At 40.2% G+C, this 22277-nt stretch overlaps 1 protein-coding gene and 1 long non-coding RNA gene across 4 annotated transcripts in view; one reads left to right on the plus strand and one right to left on the minus strand.

The window, feature by feature from the left end:
• The window catches only part of LOC129519124 (uncharacterized), a 64976-nt gene extending 64423 nt beyond the window's left edge, over positions 1 to 553 (minus strand). For both annotated transcript variants that reach the window (XR_008666351.1, XR_008666352.1), the window contains exon 1: positions 395 to 553. This is a non-coding gene — a long non-coding RNA (uncharacterized LOC129519124). The remainder of the gene's footprint in view (positions 1 to 394) is intronic.
• Positions 554 to 8811: 8258 nt separating this feature from the next.
• Positions 8812 to 22277, plus strand: part of RBBP6 (RB binding protein 6, ubiquitin ligase) — a 31267-nt gene continuing 17801 nt past the window's right edge. For both annotated transcript variants that reach the window (XM_055339654.1, XM_055339655.1), the window contains exons 1-4: positions 8812 to 9172; positions 14324 to 14423; positions 16760 to 16796; positions 21354 to 21398. In XM_055339654.1, the coding sequence (XP_055195629.1) occupies positions 9007 to 9172; positions 14324 to 14423; positions 16760 to 16796; positions 21354 to 21398 (348 nt within the window). In that variant the 5' untranslated portion in view covers positions 8812 to 9006. The remainder of the gene's footprint in view (positions 9173 to 14323; positions 14424 to 16759; positions 16797 to 21353; positions 21399 to 22277) is intronic.

A 22277-nucleotide genomic window follows, 5' to 3' on the forward strand; every position in this document is an offset into this window, starting at 1 on the left:
ACACTAGAATGGAAAATCCAGGATAGAAAAAGCTTTGCTGGTCACTGCTGTGTCCCGTGTGCCAGAAGCCTGCCAGGAACCATGCCTAGAACACTCCATAAGTATCTAGGAGATGAATGAGAGCCTTTGTCTTTAGCACTTTCTCTCATCCCCCCACTCCTCCAGGAGCAAAGCCAGCAAACTGAAGGCAAAGTGTGCACCTGAGAGAGGCACAGGTGTAACAGAGGCCACCAGGACCACCTGACAGGGAGCATAAGCTCCCAACTGGATTTGAATCCTGACTCCATCACTACTGGCTGTAACCCTGGCCTCACCTCCCCGGTGTGTGACCTTGGGCTTCCCCCTCTGAGCCTGTTTTCTTCCTGTGTAAAATCAGGAAAAGGATCAGACCTACCTCACAGGGTCACGGTAAGGTGAAATGAGATAGCACACGTCAAGCACGTAGCAGAGTGCCAAGTCTCTCAGATCAGCGATCCTGGATGCGGAGTTGGGGAGGCTCCCCCCCTCCCCCGCACACAGAGCCTGCAAGGCGTCCCTATTTGCACTTCCTCCAGGGAGGTTTCTAAGTATGAGGGGACATTCAAGGCCACTGCTGTGCTTTAATCTACCCAGCTTGTTACTGCTGGAGAAGCCAAGCAGAACCACTTATCAAGAGTCATTTTTGGGCTCCCCAAATAATTACCAAGCACCTGCCAGGTGACTTAGGAAAGGCATAGAGGAGGCAAATGATGAGGTCTGAGAACATAGTCTAGGGGCAGAGACAGGATCAAAACCCAGGACCAGGGACGCCTGAATGGCTCAGCAGTTGAGCATCTGCCTTTGGCTCAGGGCGTGATCCTGGAGACCTGGGATCAAGTCTCACATCGGGCTCCCTACATGGAGCCTGCTTCTCCCTCTGCCTGTGTCTCTGCCCCCCTCTCTCTCTCTTGTGTTTCTCATGAATAAATAAATCAAATCCTAAAAAAAAAAAAAAAAAAAAACAGGACCAACGAGGATAAGTGGAAGCCAGAGGGAGGAGGGCCAGGGCAGTCTGAGGCTTTGCTTCTGGTACCTGAAGAGAGGGCACCTCTCCATGGGCCCCTCTGGAGAAGTGCTTCCACAGCAAGATCGAGTCAGTGGTTAGAGAGTGCCCTTCCCATTCAGGCACACCCCTTTTTAAATTGCAACTCCTATGTGACCTCAAGCCTATGATGTCACCTCTCTGAACCTCATTGCTTCATTTATAAAATAGGGAGAATATCCAGGACCTATTCACTGGGTTCTTGAGAGGATTTAAGGAAGTCTGTATCCAAAGTACTTGTCACCGGGCGGTGAATAGTAAATGTGTGGCAAATGCTAGCCACAGTTGTTTTGTTATGTTCATCCAAGATGGAAGCATTTCAACTTCAAAGAAAACTCTCTAGCACTTGCCACTTAAATTTATTTTCTAAACAACATTTATGTGGTGCTTCTGTGCCAGACTCGGTCATGGATTTATCTTAACAACCTTATAAGGAAGGTACTATTTTGGGTTTTTTTTTTTTTTACACATGACATAAAATTTGCCATTTTAACCATTTTTAAGTGTATAGTTCAGTAGTGTTAAGTATAATCATACTGCTATTCAACAGATCTCTAAAACATTTTTGTTCTTTTTTTTGTTTTTGAAAATGTGAAACTCTATACCCATTTGGACATCATCTCCTCACTTCCCCTTCCTGTAAACCTTGGTTTCTGTTTCAAGGAAGGTACTATTTTAACTCTGTTTCACAAGTCAAGAAACCAAGATCAGCTACATAATTTGTGGGACTCAGTGCAAAATGAAAATGAAAATTACGAGGAATGGTTAAGACGACCACAGCAGAGCGCTACATGAAGCACAATCACACAGGACCCATGAAACAGGCCCTGCAGGAAACCAAGGGCCAGAGAAGTTAAGTTACTTTCCCAAGGTCACACAGCAAGTTTGGGAGCCTCTAAAATCCTTTACTTATTTTAAACTCCCTGCAGGCAGGGGCTTTGATTTGTTCACCACAGAGTGCCCAGCACCCAGCATAGTGCCTGGCACACATGGTCACTCATTACATCATTCATATCTGGGCAAATGAATAAATAGGTCACATTCACCTGACAGAGAAGGGCTTTGTCCAAGGATCTATGCTTTGCCTCGGCTCTGGCACAATAGCATTCCCATTCTTGCTCCTCCTTCGTGTTTACCTGGAGCTCTGGAATTTCTAGGAGAAGCAAGCAAGGCGTGTGTCTTTCTATATATAACATCTCCTGGCACTTTTATGAGGCCTCTCCTTTTCAAAACATTCCTGGTCTCGAGTCCCACCTTCCTGTGGTGGAGGGGAGTTAGAAGTCACTGGATAGGAGCACCTGGAAGGCTCAGTTGGTTAAGCATGTGCCTTTGGCTCAGGTCATGATGTCCGGGTTCTGAGATGGAGCCCTGCATTGGGCTCCCTGCCCAGCAGGGAACCTATCTCTCTCTCTCTTCCCCGCTTGTGCTAGCTCTGTCTCTCTCTCTCAAATAAATAAATAAAATCTAAAAAAAAAAAAAAGTCACTGGATAAAGAAAGATCACTGGTGGCGTGTTCTGACCCCAGGTCCCCAGGTCCCCAGGAGTCTGATGGCCAAGAACCCTTCTTTATCTCAACATCAGAAAACAAACAAATTATAATAGTACAAACTAAACATGAGTTTAATTTACAGTTATGGCATTCAGTGCTGCAAAGGAGTTTAGGGAGCTTGCTGATTTTTTTGTTCCTCTGAAAGGGATTTCATTTCTTCTGTCTGACCATGAGAGTCTTTGCTGGTAGTGGGAAGAAGGAGAGATGAAATGTCAGGGACACATCAATGGATTAATCATACTCCTAATCTCATGACCTCTCACTGTTTTGTGCATTATTTCCTTTTAGTTTAACTATTCTTTATGTGTTCATTTGCAGGATACTAATGATTACCTGTGAACCTGCCCAAGAACTAGCTCTTTGAGGATAGCTCCTACCTCCTCTGGGCTCCTCGTCTCATCCTTCCATCTCAGAGGTAATCGCTATCCTGAATGTGGTGTCTCCTGGTTCCCAATTTTCAGGTGCGTTACCTTTGTATGCTTCGCTAAATAATGTATTGTTTGCTTTTAGTTGTTTTTGAAATTCATAGGAAGGGTATGGTATGTCAGCTTCTGAGACTTGCTTTTCTGACTCCAGAACAGTCAAAAAGATCCCATTGCCTTGTCATTATACATACTGTTATTTTATGTTTATTATTGCACAATACTCCACTGTCTGGATAGATTATCACATATTTATTCATTCCCCCTTTCAAGGGCATTTGGGTTGTTTCAGCTTTTTGCTACATTAAAGAAAGCACCCGTGAAATTCTCATGCAAGTACCTGAGTTAAATTTTGCCTTGGATATATTTAAGCAGGAGTGCAATGACCGATTCACAGGGTATAGGAATTGCAAGAGGATGCCAAATCATTTCCCAAAATTACTGTTCCAAACTCTCCAGTGATCAAAGGGGATCCCATTGATCCCCATCTCTTACATATGGTATTGTCAACCTTTTTAATTTTGCCAGTTGAATGAATGAATGAATAGTGGGGAAACAAAAAAATCAGTTCATATGCTCGATTAATGACCTTTAGCTTTAAACAAATTAAGTGTGGTTTAAAATGTTGCCAAGGGGCATCTGAGTGGCTCAGTTAGCATCTGCCTTCAGCTCAGGTCATGATCTCAGGGTCCTGGGATGGAGCCCTGAGTGGGCCTCCCTGCTCAGTGGGAAGTCTGTTAGGATTCTCTTTCTTCCTCTGCCCCTCACCCTGCTTGCTCATGCTCTCAGATAAATAAATAAATCTTTAAAAAAAATAAAATGTTGCAAGGAAGAGAAAATGAAAAGTTTCAAGTAAAATGTTTCAAAAATTTTAAACTCAAATCATTCAATCTGTTATCAATTGCCATAAAATATAGTTAAAAACAAAAGAAACTCCCTTTATAAGACACATGTATAATTTGCATCAAACCATAATACATATTTTATGCTTTTTTTCCTTTACTAACAATATATTCCACAATTTAAAAAGGGATAAAATGGCCTTCACTTTATATTACACCCTATATACAAAAAAATTCAAATCGATTACAGAGTTTAATTTAAAATCATGATGCCTGGGACACCTGGGTGGTTGAGCAGTTGAACGTCTGACTTTGGCTCAGAGAGTGGTCCTGGAGGTCCCGGGATCGAGTTCCACATCGGGCTCTCTGCATGGAGCCTGCTTCTCCCTCTGCTTCTGTCTCTGCCTCTGTGTGTGTGTGTGTGTGTGTGTGTGTGTGTGTGTGTGTGTCTCATGAATAAATACATAAATAAAATCTTTAAAAAAATCATAATCCCCAAACATAAACTGGAAGGAAACATAAGTAAACAAATATCTAAGGCGGGTTCTGAGTGGCTAGGAACTATTTTTTACAGCATACGAGTAAAGACCGTGAGGATAAAAGACTGATGGACTTTATTACATAAAAAATGCAAAACTTTTTGTAGGCTTCAGTATTAAATAAAGAAAATATAAATATTTCCCCATTTAGGGAAGATACATTGGTGATATAAAGAATCTATCTTTTGTGAACTTGGGCTGAAAACATGGAGGCCAGACTCAGAATCTGTGATGTGCCTGCTGTTGGGAGTACTTGCTGAGATTAGATTATAGGAGTATAGGGTGGGGTAGATCTCATTCTAACTTCCGGAGCCTGGATAGTAGCACAAGTGCCCTGCAGCCAAGGCAGATTTTCTTGGGTCTCCCAATTCTGTTCTCTGAAACTGAAATGTTGGCATACTAAAATAAGGTAGGGGATCTACTAGACGTATGTGTTTGGTGGAAATGTGAGGGTACAGTGGGTTTGAGAGTGACAAAGGTTTAAAATCCTAGGAGGTGGGAGCTCAGGAGATGCTACCTACCAGAAGTTTGGAAAGGTAGGTACAGTACAAGGGCTTTCCAGGGCTTATATGGATATTGGGGTGGGGGTGAGGGGAGAAGTGTCGGGGAGAGAAGCTCCATATTACCAACAGAAATTTAGGGGCACCTGGGTGGCTCAGCTGGTTAAGTGTCTGCCTTAGCCTCAGGTCGTGATCCTGAAGTCCTGGGATTGAGCCCTGGCATTGAACTCCCTGCTCAGTGAGGAGCTTGCGTCTCCTTCTCCCTCTGCTGCTCCCCCTGCTTGTGCTCTTTCTCTGTCAAATGAGTAAATAAAACTTAAAAAAGAAAAATTCACATAGTTGAGATCCACTGAGGAATTTAATGGAATGAACCAAAGGTAACATTTCGTCAATTCGGCAAGCAACTGAATTAAATCCCATCACGAGCGCTTTTAATGCAGGTTGTGGGTGAATTTTGACCTGTTTGATGTGTTATAAGGTAAAGTCTCCAAAAGCATGGTAAAGGGCTCTTGGCTGAGAACCATTGGACCAAACGATAACATTGACTATATTCTTTCCAAGGACACATACTCCTCTTCTGGCGGGATTCGAATCCACTCTACCACAGGGATGTGGCCTCCTTTGTGTCCCATCAGGATGATTAAATTAACATTGAATTAAGTGTGAAGGGATTAGGCAAAGACTAGTGAAGGAATATAGATTTACCACTTTAGAGGTGTGAATACCAATACAATTCCTCATTTTCCTGTCCACCTTTTCTTTCATTAGATGTAATTACCCCCCTTTGGTTCATACAGGTTTTTCAAGAAAAGTGGCCGTTCTGAAGTGGACCCAAGAGCAAGGAACTTTTGGTTAGTTACCAAAGAAGATAAAGGTGGGAGAAATTTGTTATATGTGTAAAGCACTGATGTTAATGGTGTGGTTGAGTTACATCGTCTTCGTTGTCTCCGGGGCTGATTTGCCGAAATCTTACTACCATAGTATTTCTATAGATCAATGTATTTATTCAACACATTTATTGAGTGCCTACTATGTCCAGGCTGGGGTTCTAAGAGCTGAGTATTTGGCATAACCAAAAGAGAAAAATCCTTGTTCCCAGCTGTGGGAAGGAAACAGAAAACTAAAAGGTAAATATATACCATGTCAAGTAGTAATAAATGCTTGGAAGAAAATAAAAAAGTGAAAGAAATAGAATGGTGGCCATCCTATTTGGATGAAGTTCCCTTAGGAAGATTGTCCTGATAAGAGGATGATGGACTTAAACCACATTCTGCAAGGATTGGGTGTCTGTATCTAGGAAGTCCCTGGCAAACTTTGTCCCATCATGGCTGTGTGAGCTTTTTCTCGGTGACTTAACTTCTCTGAGCCCAAGCCAGTAAAAATCCAGGGAGCATGAGGAAAATGCATCGTAAATTACAGTGATTATTGCAGTTTATGAATGCATTTTTTTTACAGTATGAATTTTATGCATGTTACAATAACTTCCCCATGCCCCAAGGAAAAAAATAATCTCCAACCCACTGAGGGGGTACCTGGCACAGTTCCCTTCTTTTACAGTTAGTGATGGGCTTTCTGAGACGCTACAAAGCAGGCATTCCCCTGACTCTGCGAATCAGAAAGTTCTCGATTGTTAGCTTCCATTCCCTCATCTATATAAATCGGAGGTCATGTAGTGGCGACCATTTACGGGGTTTTGTTGATGTCGTTAAAATGACATTTATGGGGCAGCGCGGGTCGCTCAGTGGTTTAGCGCCGCGTTGGGCCCAGGGGGTGATCCTGGAGACCCCGGATCAAATGGAGCCTGCTTCTCCCTCTGCCTGTGTCTCTGCCTCTCTCTGTGTCTCTCATGAATAAATACATAAAATTTAAGAAAAAAAATGAAATGACATTTATTGAGTTACATGGGAGACACATTGAACCATATGCCAGGAATGGTCCTCAACAATGGAAACGTATTTATTCATTTAATCCTTAACAACCCGGTAGGCCGAGTACCATTTTCTTTCTTTATTTTTTAAAGATTTTATTTATTCATGAGAGACCGAGAGCGAGAGAGAGAGAGAGAGAGAGAGAGAGAGAGAGAGACTGAGACACAGGCAGGGGGAGGAGAAGCAGGCTCCCTCTGGGAAGCCCGATGCAGGACTCGATCCCAGGACCCGGGATCACGACCTGAGCCAAGGCAAAACCCTCAACCACTGAAGCCACCCAGGTGCCCCCATCCGCCACCCCCAGTTCTAGTTTAAACTGCACTTTACCGCCGAGGAAACTGAGGCACAGTTAAACCTTGACCCCAAAGCTGGGGTTCCGGACCCCGACAACTGGGCTCCAGAGCCCGGCAGTGCTGCAAAGGGCTCAGCCCCAGGCCTGGCACATAGTAGGGGCTCAGTAAACCTTTACAGTGTTGAGGGGTGGGGAGGTCTGGTCAGTTGTAGCCTGGGGGCTGGCTGCTCCAGAATTGCCGCTTAGCAGAGCCGAAGGCAGCCGGCTCGTGGGAAGGGGAGGCTAGGGGGCGCTTGCATAGCAACCACAGCTCAGTGCATAGCAACCATAATGTTTACTCCAACTGGGGGAGCCGGCGGGGACTGCGGGGAAAGGGAGTTGGCCGGCCGCCCGCCCTGGCCGCGGAGACTACGTCGCCCGCCGGCCGCGGGAATCCGGGCTCCCCCCGCGCCGAGGCCGCCTAGTGAGCCGGCCCTCCGCGCCGCACCGCCCCTCTCCCCCCCGCGAGCCGAGGCCGATGGTTCCTTCCGTTCTCCCGGCTGGTTCAGGTTCCGCGCTCCGAGTCACAAAGCGCGGGGTCACGTGGGCGGGCCGGTGCGCTTTGTGACGCCGAGGGCCCCGCCCCCGGCCCGCCTCCCCGCGCACGCCAGCCCCGCCCCGCGCGCGCCGCCCGTGCAATCCCTGCTTAAGAGACCCCGGAGTGGGGCGCTCGCCCGAAGCCAGGCCGCGTCCGCCATAGTGCCTGGCTTGGAGGTGTCGCCGGCGCTGGGTGAGGGCCCGAGAGCGGCGGGGGGGGCCGAACAAAAAGAGAGCCCCCGAAGGCCGCGCCGTTGCCCGGCGGTTCCCGTGGGGCCTCCTCTCGCGGCTCGGGCCGCCAGGCGACGGGAGCGGAAAGGCGAGAGAAGCGCGGAGCCCACGGCGAGAGGAAGCGTCGGGGAGCCTCGGCGGCGTCCCCAGGGTCCGCCGAAGCCACCCGGCCGCTGGCTGGGGCCCGGGGTGGTGAGGAAGTGCTCCGAGGCCTCGTTGAGGCCTAGTACCGGCTTTGTGTCTGAGGCGGCGGCGGCGGCGGCGGCGGCGGCGGGGGGGAGGCGGAGCCGGAGCCGGGGGCGGCCTGCGGGAAGGCCTCTCCTCCGCCGACCGCGCGTTTCTGGCCTAGGCCGCGGGGCCGCGCGTGGCCTCCGGGGAGCAGGCGACGGGGGTCTGTGCGAGGGGGGCCTGGGCCTGGGCCTGGGCCTGGGCCTGGGGAAGCTGACGCCGGTCGTCCGGAAGCCAGGAGGAGGCGAGAGGCCGCTCGTGGACTCCGGGCCTAGGCCCTCTCCCCCAACCTTCTCCCGGGGCCTGGGTCACCCCAATCCACGGAAAGAGAGACCAACCGGGAGGTGCGGCCGCGCTATGGACCCCTGACCCCGCGGGGTCATCCGGACTCTAACGTGTGGACTGACCGCTTACTGACTGCACCGCCTGCCCCCCGTCTCCTGCCGGCCCCTTAGCATGAGCGAGGGGGACCCAGCCGGGTGACATTGTGCCCGTTGGCGGATTCTCGATTCCCCCTTTTCCCCCCTCGTCCTCGTCCGCTTCCTCCCGTATGAAGTGCTTCTGAGTCTCCGGGGGGGGTGGGGCGGGGAGGGGGCGCCGTGGGTGGGTGGGGGGGGCTGCGTGTTCTGATTATTGTTTTTTTTTTTTTGTTTTTTTTTTTTTTTACGAACCCCTGCTTGTGGTTTGGGGGGGAGTTATTTAAACTGAGGCCTTAGGGTCCTTCGGTGTCTTTTTTGAGTGTTTTGTGCGTGTACCTTATTTTGCTCTTAAGTTCATAAATACACATATATTGAGCGTGTCCACGTCTCCTCGCTGAACCTTAGGAATCCTTTGGCACCATGTCCTGTGTGCATTATAAATTTTCCTCTAAACTCAACTATGATACCGTCACCTTTGATGGGCTCCACATCTCCCTCTGCGATTTAAAGAAGCAGATTATGGGGAGAGAGAAGTTGAAAGCTGCCGACTGCGACCTGCAGATCACCAACGCGCAGACGAAAGAAGGTAAGAGCCGCATGGGCTCCAGGGACTTGCTGGTTGGAGCTAGGGACCGGTTGTGCTGGGCGCTGGGGGCCCGGCAGGGGAACCGCCATGACGGCGGGGCTGCTCGTTCTCACACTTCGGGGCACAACTTTTCAGTGAGGCCCAAGGGTGGCTGGCAGCGGTCGGCCCGCGGGAGTTTAACCGGCTTGTTTGATGCCCGCGTACGTACGTGGGCTCGTCGGGTAACAGGCTAACCCCCCAAAGAAAAACAAACAAACGTGGAAGTCTGATTCTTCTCAAATGTAACTTAAAAACGAGGATTTTATTTTGGTGGCTGGGGTGGGGGGTGGTTTGCTATCCAGATTCTTGGGGGCCTTTTGCCATGTTGCCTTTTGGAGCTTGGTTTTCATGAGAAGGAGGGGAGGCTTCTTACTTGTTAAAGCAGCAGTCGAGGTACTTCTCTAACTTTCTGGCCTGACAGCGGTTTGGGGTTCAGTGGCAGGTTTTATGTACTTGTGTTTTTGTTGTTGTTGTTGTTTTTATTGTTTTGGTTGGTTTGTTTTCCTGTCCCTGTGTACTTGATTTCTTTTTATTTTGGAGTTGGCCTGTGTTGTTGGAGAAGGGATCCTCACTTAAATATTTTTAAATGATTGAATCCAGCCAGTCTTTCCTTACAGTTGGAATTTCTTTTGGAACTTGATGTGTTCTGATGTCACCACTTTTGTGTGTAAATTCCAGAATTAGTAATACAGTGATTAAGTGAACTAACTTCATCACGTTACCCTTAAAATTTAGCAAGTTAGTGAAGAGCAAAAACTGGAGGCTCTTCTCTTTTAAGCTAGTAATTAATTGCTGGACTTTACAAGATTATTGTCGTTACCAGGATACGTGAGAATTAGTAGGCTGCTACCGCATGAGTTTCAAACAAGCCACTGATAGGAATCTAAGTTCTTTCTCCTTCTTGAAAACGTTTTATAATGTTGCGGATTTTCACGTCAGATAAGACAGCGTGATAAGGAGTCTCTTTGGATTCTGGCTCTGCATTTGTTTTGGTTTCTTTTTCTCGGTACTGTAATGCTGATGTGTAGTTTCAGTAGGTCAGTCTGGGTTGGGAAGAAATAAAGAGAAGTTCTAACTAGCTTAGGGTATTTTATTGGTCACTAAATTTGGCTTAAGGTGTGACTTGGGTTCTTTTAGTTGAAATTAAGGAGAGGGTGCCCTCACTTTTAGCCTATAGGGAGTGGTGGTTGTTTTTTTAAGACTTTATTTTTAATCTCTACCCCCAACCTGGTGCTCGAACTCACAGCCTTGAGACCAAGAGTCGCTTGCTCTACTGGCAGAGCCAGCCGGGCGCCCCTAGCCTATAGTTTTTAATAGAGTGAATCTTTCTGTGTAAAAGAGCTGCTACCCATTTACATCCAGATATAAGCATAATTGTGTTATGGTACAGAGTGGCGCTACTGGCGTGACTCAAATATATTCATTAAGAAAGAATTTTTATTTACTCACGTGTGATGGATGATATGTGAAAGAATATTTTCTGCTGCCCCCACCCCAACCCTTTTTAAAATTATCTCATACCTAAGGGATACTTCACTTGAAGCTTTGGTGATCATAATTATGTGTAGAATCCTCTACTCAAGGAGAGGAAAAATTGCTAGTCATCATGAACAGTTGAGAAACAGCTTTTTAAAATAGTATTCAAGAAAAATCTTGAAGGAAGTACTCTTTAAGGCCAACAAAAGGGTCCCTTAAATATTTTAGCCACACTTCACAGGACAGATGGGTTTATAAGAATTTCAGGACATACTTGTTAATGGTACTTATGAATGAGAGTAAAGAAAATCTAAATGAAAGCAAAGAATATTAAGACAATTTTCACTTAGGCAGGTTTTATATTTTACTTGGAGTATTAAATGATTTCATCATTTGGGGCTATACTTTGTCCATTTTCTCCCCCCAGTAATTGAATACAACTTTGTTAGATTGGGGTAAGTTAGAGTTGATGGAATTCTTCTCCAGAAATCTGAGAGATTTGTGACATTGTGTTTTGTTTTGTTTTTTTCCCCGAAGTCAGGAAATTATGTGATGTATTATTTTTATAAATCCTGAAAGCCAGGGAAATGCTCTGCCCAGCAAAATATTTTCTTTTATATATTTGTGTGAACTGTCCTTATTGGAGAAAGCTTTGATGTTAGATTGGTTAAGAGAAGGAGCTTCAAGGGAGAGAATGCATTTTGTGCAATCCTCAAATTAGAAGAGGAAAAGATAACCAGGCATAGTAGCTTAGAGGATAGTCACTTAATGAGTTTTACGGGAAATAGCGTCCAACGTCACAGGCAGCTGAGTAAGAATGGGCTGGATTTTAGCACCATCCAGTGAATTAGGGAGTACAAAATAAATGTTTATAGCCCTCATAGTTAGGAGATTGCCTGGGAGAGGATGCTGAACTGTATCACTTTAATTTGTTTGAATTAATGTTTAAATTAACCAGTATATCACGTTTCTGTAAAACATTCCTTAGAGTTTTAGGAATCTGTCCATGTTTAGGACCCTTAAATCTTGATTAGAGCAAAATGCTTGAATCAGAATTTCATGTATTAGATTTAAGAATCTTGCTCCTTTATTTCTAGACTATATTTCAAAACAGATCCCAAATGATCTTCCTATATTTTTTAATAGAGCTTTCCCATATAAACTTGTTTTCTTACCTTTCACTTTCTCCCCACCTCCAAAAAAAAAAAAAAAAAAAAAACCAACAAAACAAACCTTCCTTCTAAACTTAAGTGTGAAAGATTTGAAAGCTGGAATGAAATGTTCTTAAAAGATTCTTAATATCTTCAATCATGTCTCAAATTCGTTTTATTTCTCATTTCAAAATCCATGGTCTTCATATTTTTTTTTTTTTTAAGTAAAAAATGGCACCTGGAAAGGTACTTGTGATGATGCTGACAGGCTACTTAGTAAGGTATTTTAAGGGTAGGAAGTCAATGTAATTCAGGTACTTATAAGGCAATCAGAGTATCTGGTGTTAAGGTACCTGACTTTTAGTCTGACACAGTACTGTGTTGATCAGATTAATAAGTTGTCTTGGGGTGACGCCTGGGTGGCTCAGTGGTAGCATCTGCCTTTGGTTGGGGGCATGATCCTGGGGTTTCAGGATCAAGTCCTACATCGGGCTCCTTGAGAAGCCTGCCCCTCTCCCTCTGCCTCCGTCTCTGTCTATGTGTCTCTCATGAATAAATAAAATCTTTTTAAAAAAATTAATAAGTTGTCTTGGAAAGCTACAGTGAATGCTTTTGATAATTGCTACATATTCAGAAAGTATTTTTTTTTTAGTATTTTATTTATTTGAGACAGAGAGAGAGAGAGAGAGAGGGGGGGGGGGAGGGAGGGGCAGAGACACAGGCAGAGGGAGAAGCCGGCTCCATGCAGGGAGCCCGACGTGGGACTCCTTCCAGGTCTCTGGGATCACACCCTGGGCTGAAGGTGACGCTAAACCACTGAGCCACCCAGGGATCCCCTTCCAATTTTTCTTAATCAGAGCTTGCTTGAAATTTAGGACTATCACAGACTATCAAGACAATGATGTTGGGTCTCTAATGGTCTAGGAAATTGCATCACTCTGATTGGATATACCTTTGAGATACCATCTACTATTTGAAGTATAGTGAAAAGAATCCTTTCTTGAACAATTTAATTTGTAACAGGAAATAACTAATAATGTTATGATTAAAATTAAGAGCATATGTAATCTTAAAATGCTTACATGTGTGATAAATTCAAATAACTGGAAGAACAGAGGTAGTCAGCCACTTGGTGCTGAGTGATACTTAAATGACATAAACTCTGTAATCTTAAGAGTGAACCCTAATATCTGATAGTTTGATGGGGGGATGGGTACATTTTCACATTTATCCCCCTCTAGTGGATTATTTTTCTTTTTGGTATTTTTATAGATCCCTTCCTCAGGGAATCTTTTTACCCATAGTTAAATTAATTGGTCTAGTTCCTCTTGTAATTTCATTCTTCCAGAACTATTGCAAGTAATGGGCAGTTTAAACAGAAAAATAGGATCCACTCATCCTCCTTGTTTTCACCTCAGAAAGTGACATCACTGTTCTTCCAGTTACTTAAGCCAGGGACCCAGTTTTTTATGCTTGATTGCTCTTTTTCCTTCATCTCTTCCTTCCCCCATTAAATCCATTGATAGCATTATCAGTTCTACCTCAAAAAATTCTGATTCTCTCCATTTCTTCATTTGTTCACGTTCCAGCACAGACAGCACATTCTTATTGGGATTTCGCAGCAGCCTCCTTAATGGTCATCACCCTCTTTCTACTCTTGTTCCCCTATGGGTTCGTTTTCCACATAGATACTTGAGTTACCTTGTTTGTTAGTAAGGTAAATCAAATTGTCATCGTTTCTGTTTAAAGTCCTTCAGTGATTTCCTGTTGTACTTAGAAACAAACTATAAATCAGTGTGTGATCTATACCTTTCTATCTGTAATTAAAGTCATTCTTTCATCATCTTTCAACTATTCTGGCCTTTTTTATGATCTTTTTCACACGCTTTTCTTTCTAACTGAAACACTCTTTGTCCAGCTTTTTTGCACATCTATCCATCTAGCTTCTCCACCTTTTTTAAGTTTCAAACGTCCGTTCCTCAGAAGGGCCTTGAAACAACATTCTATCCAGAGTTGCATCCCATTACTGATTCTTTTTACAAAAGTCTTTTCTCTGTTCAAAATATGTAAAACATGTCAATTTCTTTAGTCTGTCGTTTTTAGTAATACTCATGTTGAAGGGCTATAAGGACAGAATGCCTTCATTTTAAATAACAGCTTTTTCCCATAGTTAGATGCTTAGCATTACTGGCTGAATAAACTGAAGAATGAGAGCCTTACTGAGATTTGGGGTTCCACAAAAGTAGGGACATTAGAGCCGAGAACCTGCCGGCAGTATGTGGCATCCTTGGAAGAGAACCTCCTATGGCTTTATATATTTGTTCTGACAATATCAGTGACCTAGATGCAAGGAACATACAGTAATTAGTGCTTTTTTAAATTTAAGTTCATTTTCCATAGAATTTATGTTTGAAGTTTACTAATTCTTGAGGACTGACTTCTCCAAATCGCCAAATAGAAATTCACCTCTTTCTCTTTTTTACAGAATATACTGATGATAATGCTCTAATTCCTAAGAATTCATCTGTAATTGTTAGAAGAATTCCTATTGGAGGTGTTAAATCCACAAGCAAGACATATGTTATGTAAGTATTTATCAAATCTCATGTATTTAAGTCCTCAAAGTAGACTTTTTTATTTTGTGGGAAAGAACAAGTATTTTAGAACTGAAGTCATTACTTTACCTTAATTATATCTTCTTAATCCTTAAAGCTGTGAGGGTGGATTTGTTTTTTCTTAATTTCTTCCCCCAGTTAATCTGTAGTTACAAGCTATCAGGAAGAATTTTTTGCTACATAAATATGTTAAGAGATTTTTGCTAAATATTTTGAGAGCAAGAGTGTTCAATAATGCTAACGTTTGCTTCTCAGTAAGGGGCTTTTGTTGGGGAGCTATGGAGTTTATAGGACTTACGGAATCAGGCTTAGGTTTGACTCCAGTAGCTGCTTCACACCAATCGTGTGACTTTGGGTAAGTTACCTAAAGCCTCAAAATAGATTTCTCAAAATAATATAGGGATATGAGTGCTTAATACTAGAAGAGAGCTGTAAGAATTAAATAGTGCCTAGCCCATGGTAGATGCTCATTATTGGAGTAAGAACACATCAGTATCTTAGCACCAACCTAGAGCTTAAGACATTCACAAAAGACACAGGATTAAAACATCTTTAAACTTCTGTGTTTTCTTGCAATTTTAATGATGTTAGAATTCTAATGTGGGAAGGGTAATGATTTCCACTTAGAAGTTAGGTAGCCTTATTTGAAATTTTGGCAAATTCTGTTTTTGGCCAATGGAAAATTCTGGAATTTGCCAGTTCTGGGAAATGGAATGTGTTCTTGGACTTGAGGTAAAATAGTCATTTCTTGGAGCTTTACCTCATACGGGCAAGTATTCATTGTAAGATTATGGTCATTGATTTGCTGTAAAGTTATATTCCATGTCAGCATTTGGAGATCCTTTTGTGTAATATCTAGTACCTTCTACATAGTAACAACTTAAAAACTTGCATACTTTTTCTTATAAATACCAAGTGAATTACGCACTTTTAATTTTGTATAATTTTAAAAAAATTTTGTATGATTTTAAGAAATTATGAGGAAATAATTCCTAGAATTTAGTGTGAAATTACACTTTAATTTACCAAGTGCTCTTTTAAAAACAGTAAATATTCAGTTTTTAGTTTTTTTTTTTTTTTTTTACTAAGAAACTCTTAGAGAATTACTTGAAGTACATGGGAAAATAAGGTGCTTCTTAAAGTTATGTGTTAATTCACTATGTGTGAATTTTCCTTTGTAATCTTTTTGCCTTGTTAAATGCCTTTGAGTTCATTGAGCAAATACTAGAAAATGAAAGCTTCATTTTTATCCCAGGATTTCCAGATCGCATGTAAACTTAGAAACTCCTTTCAGATGTGCACTAACATTTCTCTGTGGTCAGGATAGCATAAACTTCACCTGAACATTTAAGCTCTGTATTAGCAAGTTAACCCCCTGACCCCTTTCCTATGAAGACTTTTAAAATTATTCTTTTCTATTCTTTATTTGTATGTACTTAAAAAAAACCAATTTGTTGAATTCCTAACCATCAAACTCATTCTTTGAACTAACACACTGTGAGGCTATATTGTGTTTTCAGAAGTTGGAATTCTTGTTTAAACTTTGGTCATTGTTTTGAGATTTATACAAAATTAAAGTAACTATCAACTTGTCTTTCTGGATTTGAAATTTAGTTTTTGGAACACAGCAATTTCTCAGGGATCCAAATTTTTAATGTTAATAGTGAGTGGTCTTTTAAGAAAATCTAATATGAAAATTTACATTTGTTACTATTTTTAAAACCTGGGAATAATATAATTTAGTTATTCAGTCTATTAAGAAATAGCTACACTGTTTCCTAGCAAAAGATCTTCATACCACCTGTGAGAAAACATCTGTTAAAAATGACAGGGTACACCTACCTATTCTAGAATTCCTTAATACAGAAGTTATTTATCTGCCATAGATATGTCTTTTTTTTTTTAATTTTTTTTTTTTTTTTTATTTATGATAGTCACAGAGAGAGAGAGAGAGAGAGGCAGAGACACAGGCAGAGGGAGAAGCAGGCTCCATGCACCGAGAGCCCGACGTGGGATTCGATCCTGGGTCTCCAGGATCGCGCCCTGGGCCAAAGGCAGGCACCAAACCACTGCGCCACCCAGGGATCCCCCATAGATATGTCTTAACACTGTTTAAAGATGGTAAAGATTAATCAAAGTAGTGTATTTATTACTTAGGAAATTGGCTGTTTTTAAGTATTTGTACCAAAGGAAAATTGTGTCCATAAAGATATGTGATTAGAGAAACGTGTTAATATGGCTTAGGGCAAAAATCCATAAATAGCTGCTCATAATTAATGTTACTTTCGGTTTTGTTTATTTTTTAGAAGTCGAACTGAACCAGTGATGGGAACTTCAAAAGCAGTATGTAAAAACACAATCTCACACTTTTTCTACACATTGCTTTTTGCCTTTATAATGTAGCAGTGAAGTAAATCATTTAGAACTTAATATCCAACTGATCATAGTACATGTTGTAAATAAAATGTATTTTGATGACAGCTCAGTTGAATATGGATATATGTGGCATAATTTGCACATTTACTTTGTAGAAATGGGTAATTTGTGCCCCCCAAAACACTGTTTCTTATTAAATATGAGAGCATCCTCCCTGTATAACACTGTGTTGTACAGTTAATGTATGATTCTTTTTAGATCGTGTAGGTTTTACACTAATGAACATGATAACATGTTCTACATCTGTCTGTCTATAGTTAGTATTTTGTATGTATGTACAGGCTGTTGTGTGCTTTTTGTTTCTTGCAATAAAAAAATGTTTGGAGTGTATATTTTGCCATTTTCACGTTGTATCACTTAGTTTTTGTTAGTTTTTTTTTCTGCCTGATTGATGGCTTTAAAAAATGCATTAGCACTATGCAAAGCTAATATTAAAATTTGATACTTTCTCCAAGTTCAGACACATATAGAAAAGAGCTTTCCAGAGACTTTTGATGCAGCTTTATTATTTTGTTTTGTTCTCTTTGGCAATTTTGAGTTTTTATTCTTTCTTTATATAGAGTGAGACCTGAAATTGGGCCCCCATGAGTACATAAATGTCTCATTGATGATTTATACAATTGAATACGTTGTTTTTAAATTTAAATACAAGGTCTTCCACTTCTAGCTTGCTTAGTTTTCCAAATTCAAATCTTTCCTTCTTTCTCATAAAGATACTAAAATGCTGCATTAATGGTAAGCTAATTGAGAGCTGTAGCTTATCAACGGTAACTCCCCTTGATTGGGATAACATCTTAATTTGTATGATCATAGCTTAAGTATGACACCATGTTGACTTGGAGGTCTTAAGTAAAAGGCAGCTATATTCTTGGGTTTGTGGGGTGACACATTTGTTTCAGAGCATAGGGCTGTAGTAATTGGATTCTGTAAACTTGATGGTTCTCGAAACATTTTACTGCTCAGGCTTGATCTGTACACAATACGAGATTGTCTGAAATCTTGATTTAGAATTCAAGGGTATTGCTTGCTGTTTCACTTTATCCTTTTTAAATACTACTGATCTTTAATTGTGTATCAGGCATTTCACTAACCTTTGATCATTGCATCTTAAACATGATAATATAGAATATCTGAACTTTGGACTTGTTCTCTAAATACATGGCCTTTTAGTTCTCATGGAACTAAATAATGGTGATTCAAAGATCAAAACTTAGTGTTTTGGGGTCATCACCCCCTCCCCAGGGTATATGGGGTTTTTTGGTTTTTATGGTTTTTTCGTTGGTGGGTTTTTTTTGGGGGGGTTTTTTGGTTTTTTTGGTTTTTTGTTTTGGTTTGGTTTTTTGGTTTTTAAAGCATAATGCTGTAAAAAAAAAAACTGTCCAAGTTTCTGTTTTGCTGGTGATTGGTTTAAAACTGATTTTATGTATCCAAATGCTAGCACAAATTAGAGTGACTATCCTGGTGACTGTAGTAGTTAATGTAACACATTTTGTATAAAGTACTTTTATATAGTATTTAAACTAATTCAGATGAAGTTTTATTTCTTGAAAACAATTATTTCCTTTTTGTTTATTAGCATGTGTATAAACACAAATCACATGTTCATAAATAAAGTTAACATTCTTTTAGCCTTGTGTGTTCCCTGGCATGTCTGTATTACACTACAAGAAGCAGTTTATTTTATGCTTATTTAGATTTCTCTTTTCTTTTTTTTCTTTTTTCTTTTTTTTTTTCCTTTTTTTTCTTTTTTTTTAGATACTTAAAAGTGGCTTTAATTTTTAGGTAGAATTGTCTGAAATGGAGACATTAGATAATTTAATATCCCCATCATTTATTTGCTTGGGGTACATTTGCTGGCATTTAAGATGAGAGAATATATTCATCAAGCGTAATTAATGCCCATCTTTACAAATCACGTTATTGTACACATTCACAAAAGCCAAGTAAGATAGAGGCACCAAACCATATTTCTAAAAATTCTGATTAATAAAAGTAGATGTGTGTACATTTTTGGTAACCTAAGCCAGTTGTGATCAAGGATGGCTGTTTCTGTATTCTTTAGCTTTATTTAGTCATCCTTTCATGTTGGTACTGCAAAGCTGGATATTCTTTACTAAATATCAGAATTGCATTTTGTAGGATCCTTTAATTTCAAGCAAGTGTAGGTGGCATAAAAGATTTCAGATTCTTTCTCACAGAAGTACAACCACAAATCAGATGTGGGGAAGTGGATTAATTTTAATGATGTCCAAAAGTATGCATTCATCAGTTTTTTTGAAGACAACTTTTTTTAACGTGGTGCATTTTTTTTTTTTTATCATTAGCATCTGAGAGTTAATACATTTAGTGATGCTTAGGACATGTAAATTCCTAGTCATTTTTAAACCGTTCCTTGTCTGCAGTTTTCATTTTATTTCCATTACCTTGCTATATGTAGAAAGCAATTGGATGGATGCCTTTCTCAAATTTGTGGTAAATTTGACTTCTTATGGACTTTAAGGTATTTAAGGTGTTTGATTATTTGATGGAAAAAAGAAAGTGATGTAGATATCATTGAGTATCTGAAACCACTTCTTAGGATACTAATAACAAGCTGGCAGAAAACTAAAAGGGCAAGAAAGCCTGGCATAAGAACCCAAAAAAGCTATATCTTAGGAATGGGAAGAACAAAAAAAGTATTTTGTTTCCAGCTATAGAAAAGTAATATAGCTGCTTTCTTTTAAAGAAATAATCAGTATTAATATTGTAGAGAGTAATGGACTATTTTGAAAAGCTGTTAAGTTCTTTGGTTAGAAACATAGATGATACTTGACAGTAATTTGTTCAGTTCTTATAACTTAAATTTGAGTAATTCCTAGCTGACATAAAATGTAACCCTTTTCAAAATAGATTGAAGGATCAGAATTTATTCTGGATAAAAACAGGATATTTGTGTATTTGTTTTTTTCTTTAAGCTTCTCTTTGAGATTAGTTCTGTAACAAAAGACCACTTAAAAGCTAGATGAGAATAAGAACCCACTGGTAGATTATATATTTGTGTATTAGGAATGTGGAGTTAGTGCATTATGAACTCTGTAGCCACTCAAAGGGGAGGTAAGAACTTTTTGTTTAAGTAAGCATCCCAGTAATAATATCCATTAAACTAACTTTTAAAACCCTAAGATATTTATAAGATGTATTTTAAATTTACTCAACATTTTTATTTATTGAACTCCTACTGTGGTAGGTATTGTGCTATAAGAAACTTCATATTGGAAAAAAAAGAAAAGAAACTTCATATTGAAACTGGTAATATCTCTGTTTGGGGCTCTCAGTCATGCTGCTTTTATTTTAATACTCTTAGTTCTCTGGAATATTTGAAAAATACCTGATGGAAAGTCACTTTGCTGTTGTTGCTGTTTTTGTTGTTTTTCTTTGACCCAGACATCTTGTTATATCTTCTCCATATTAAACAAGAGTTCTGACCAATAATGCATGAGAAATTTATGACCTGTTGAATAAGCAACCCAATGACTACATAGGAAGCTAATACTGTTTTCATTTTGGTACACTTACAGAGAACTATCTTTAGAACTAAATGCTAAAGGAGTGTCTGTGTGTGTACACATACACACATATACTTTTTAAAAAACTGGTATTAAAATCATTTCAGGGGATCAAATAATTAAAATTTTTTAGAGTTACATTTGAGAATACATTTTTAAAATCCCTCTTATATCCTTCAATATATAATACTTGCTCTGTTTGATTATATTAACTTTCTTCGCACATTAAAGTCCATCTTCTAGTAGCCCTGTTTGCCTTTGCCCCAGGCTGCCTTAGGTTTCCCTTTTTTTGGCTTAACATCTTTGCATTGATAAAGCTGTGGGTTTTTTTTTTTTTCTTTTTCTTTTCCTTTTTTTGGCAAGAAGCCATTCTTACTCTTTGTATGGGAGAATAAACAAACTTATTCAAACTGAACAGTACATGCTCAAAAAAAGAGAAAAAAGTAGCAATTATGTTGGAGCTGTTTTATTAAAGCAATTATCTGAGCCTTTAAAGAGCTGCTTGTTTTTACAATGTTATATAATGGCATTCCAGGAAGCTTAGAAAGATTTCTTATTCTCTTATCTAGTGTACATTGTCTTGAGCATTATCAAATTTAGAGACCATTGATAGACAGGAGACTCTTTAATATTTAGTCAATGCTCTGAATACATTTTCTGTGATATATTTTTCTTTACCCTGTTGATTTTTTTTTCATTGTAATTGAGTCCCCTTTAACTTTTACTGTGTGTGAAATATGTAGAGAAGGGTAAAGCGGGGTGAGCTACAATTTCAGCTTAAAACTGGAAATAACATTCTTTAGAGAACTTGTAAGAAAATGCCCAATATTTGAACATTAAGTGGCAGTAGGGACTAAATGATCACTTTCAGATGTTTTCAGTGTGGAACTTGAATGTGTGTTTAATTTTTTGTGAACAGATTGATGACTCTTCTGCGTCTATTTCTCTGGCCCAGCTTACAAAGGTATATATATATTCTTGAAAATATAAATCTTTTTCTAACATCGTATTTTTTTTAATGTGGAACAATCGTTTGAAGAGGGGTTGGGGGAGGATATATTTTGCGAAAACCTTGTACACATTATTACTATCCTGTAAAGAGTAGTTGCCGTTTTGAGAAGATAGGGGGAATATTTTGGCAGCCTCACCATAATGTTGGAGTGTTGTTCATCTTCAAGACAGAAGAAACACATGAAGCTACACTTACTTGGTTTTTTTTTTTTTTTTTCCCTCATACATTTTGTTTAATTATACATTGGAAACTAACAAAGTTCTGGAGGAATTCCCTGGTTTTGGCTGTAAATTATGTGGACTTTCTTTAAGCAGCCAAAATAGAAGCTTTCCTTTACATGGACGATTGCACGGTTATTTCTTGAATATTTGAATTGATCCCATGAAGGTCAACATTTTAAATGTGTTAACAATTGTTTCTTTATGCTATAGACCTGTAGTCTGTCTGCATTAGAAAAAGTTTTAAACAACCTAATTTGTTTGAACACAGACTACGTGAATTGTGTAAATGTATAAAGCTGTTTGCAGGAATATACCAATGTGTATGTTTGGCAGAGGGGCAAATTGTTACCTCCTGAAATAATTGTATATGCCATGTTTTGCGATAAAGTTGCTTGCATTTTCTGATCAACAATGTGTACTTTTGTTTGGGAAAGCACTAGTGATGGATTACTTTTTACAACAATAGATGTAGCTTGCAAATCGTGCCAAAAAAAAAAAAAAAGACCTATATTATGGAATAGGCAGATTTTGAGGATCAAGAAGGAAGTCTTTCAGTTTTCCAAAAATCCTTTTTTCCCTACTATCAGAAATGTAAAACCAAACTTAGCAA

The sequence above is a fragment of the Nyctereutes procyonoides genome, unplaced genomic scaffold (assembly GCF_905146905.1).
Source record: "Nyctereutes procyonoides isolate TBG_1078 unplaced genomic scaffold, NYPRO_anot_genome, whole genome shotgun sequence".
NCBI lineage: Eukaryota > Metazoa > Chordata > Mammalia > Carnivora > Canidae > Nyctereutes > Nyctereutes procyonoides.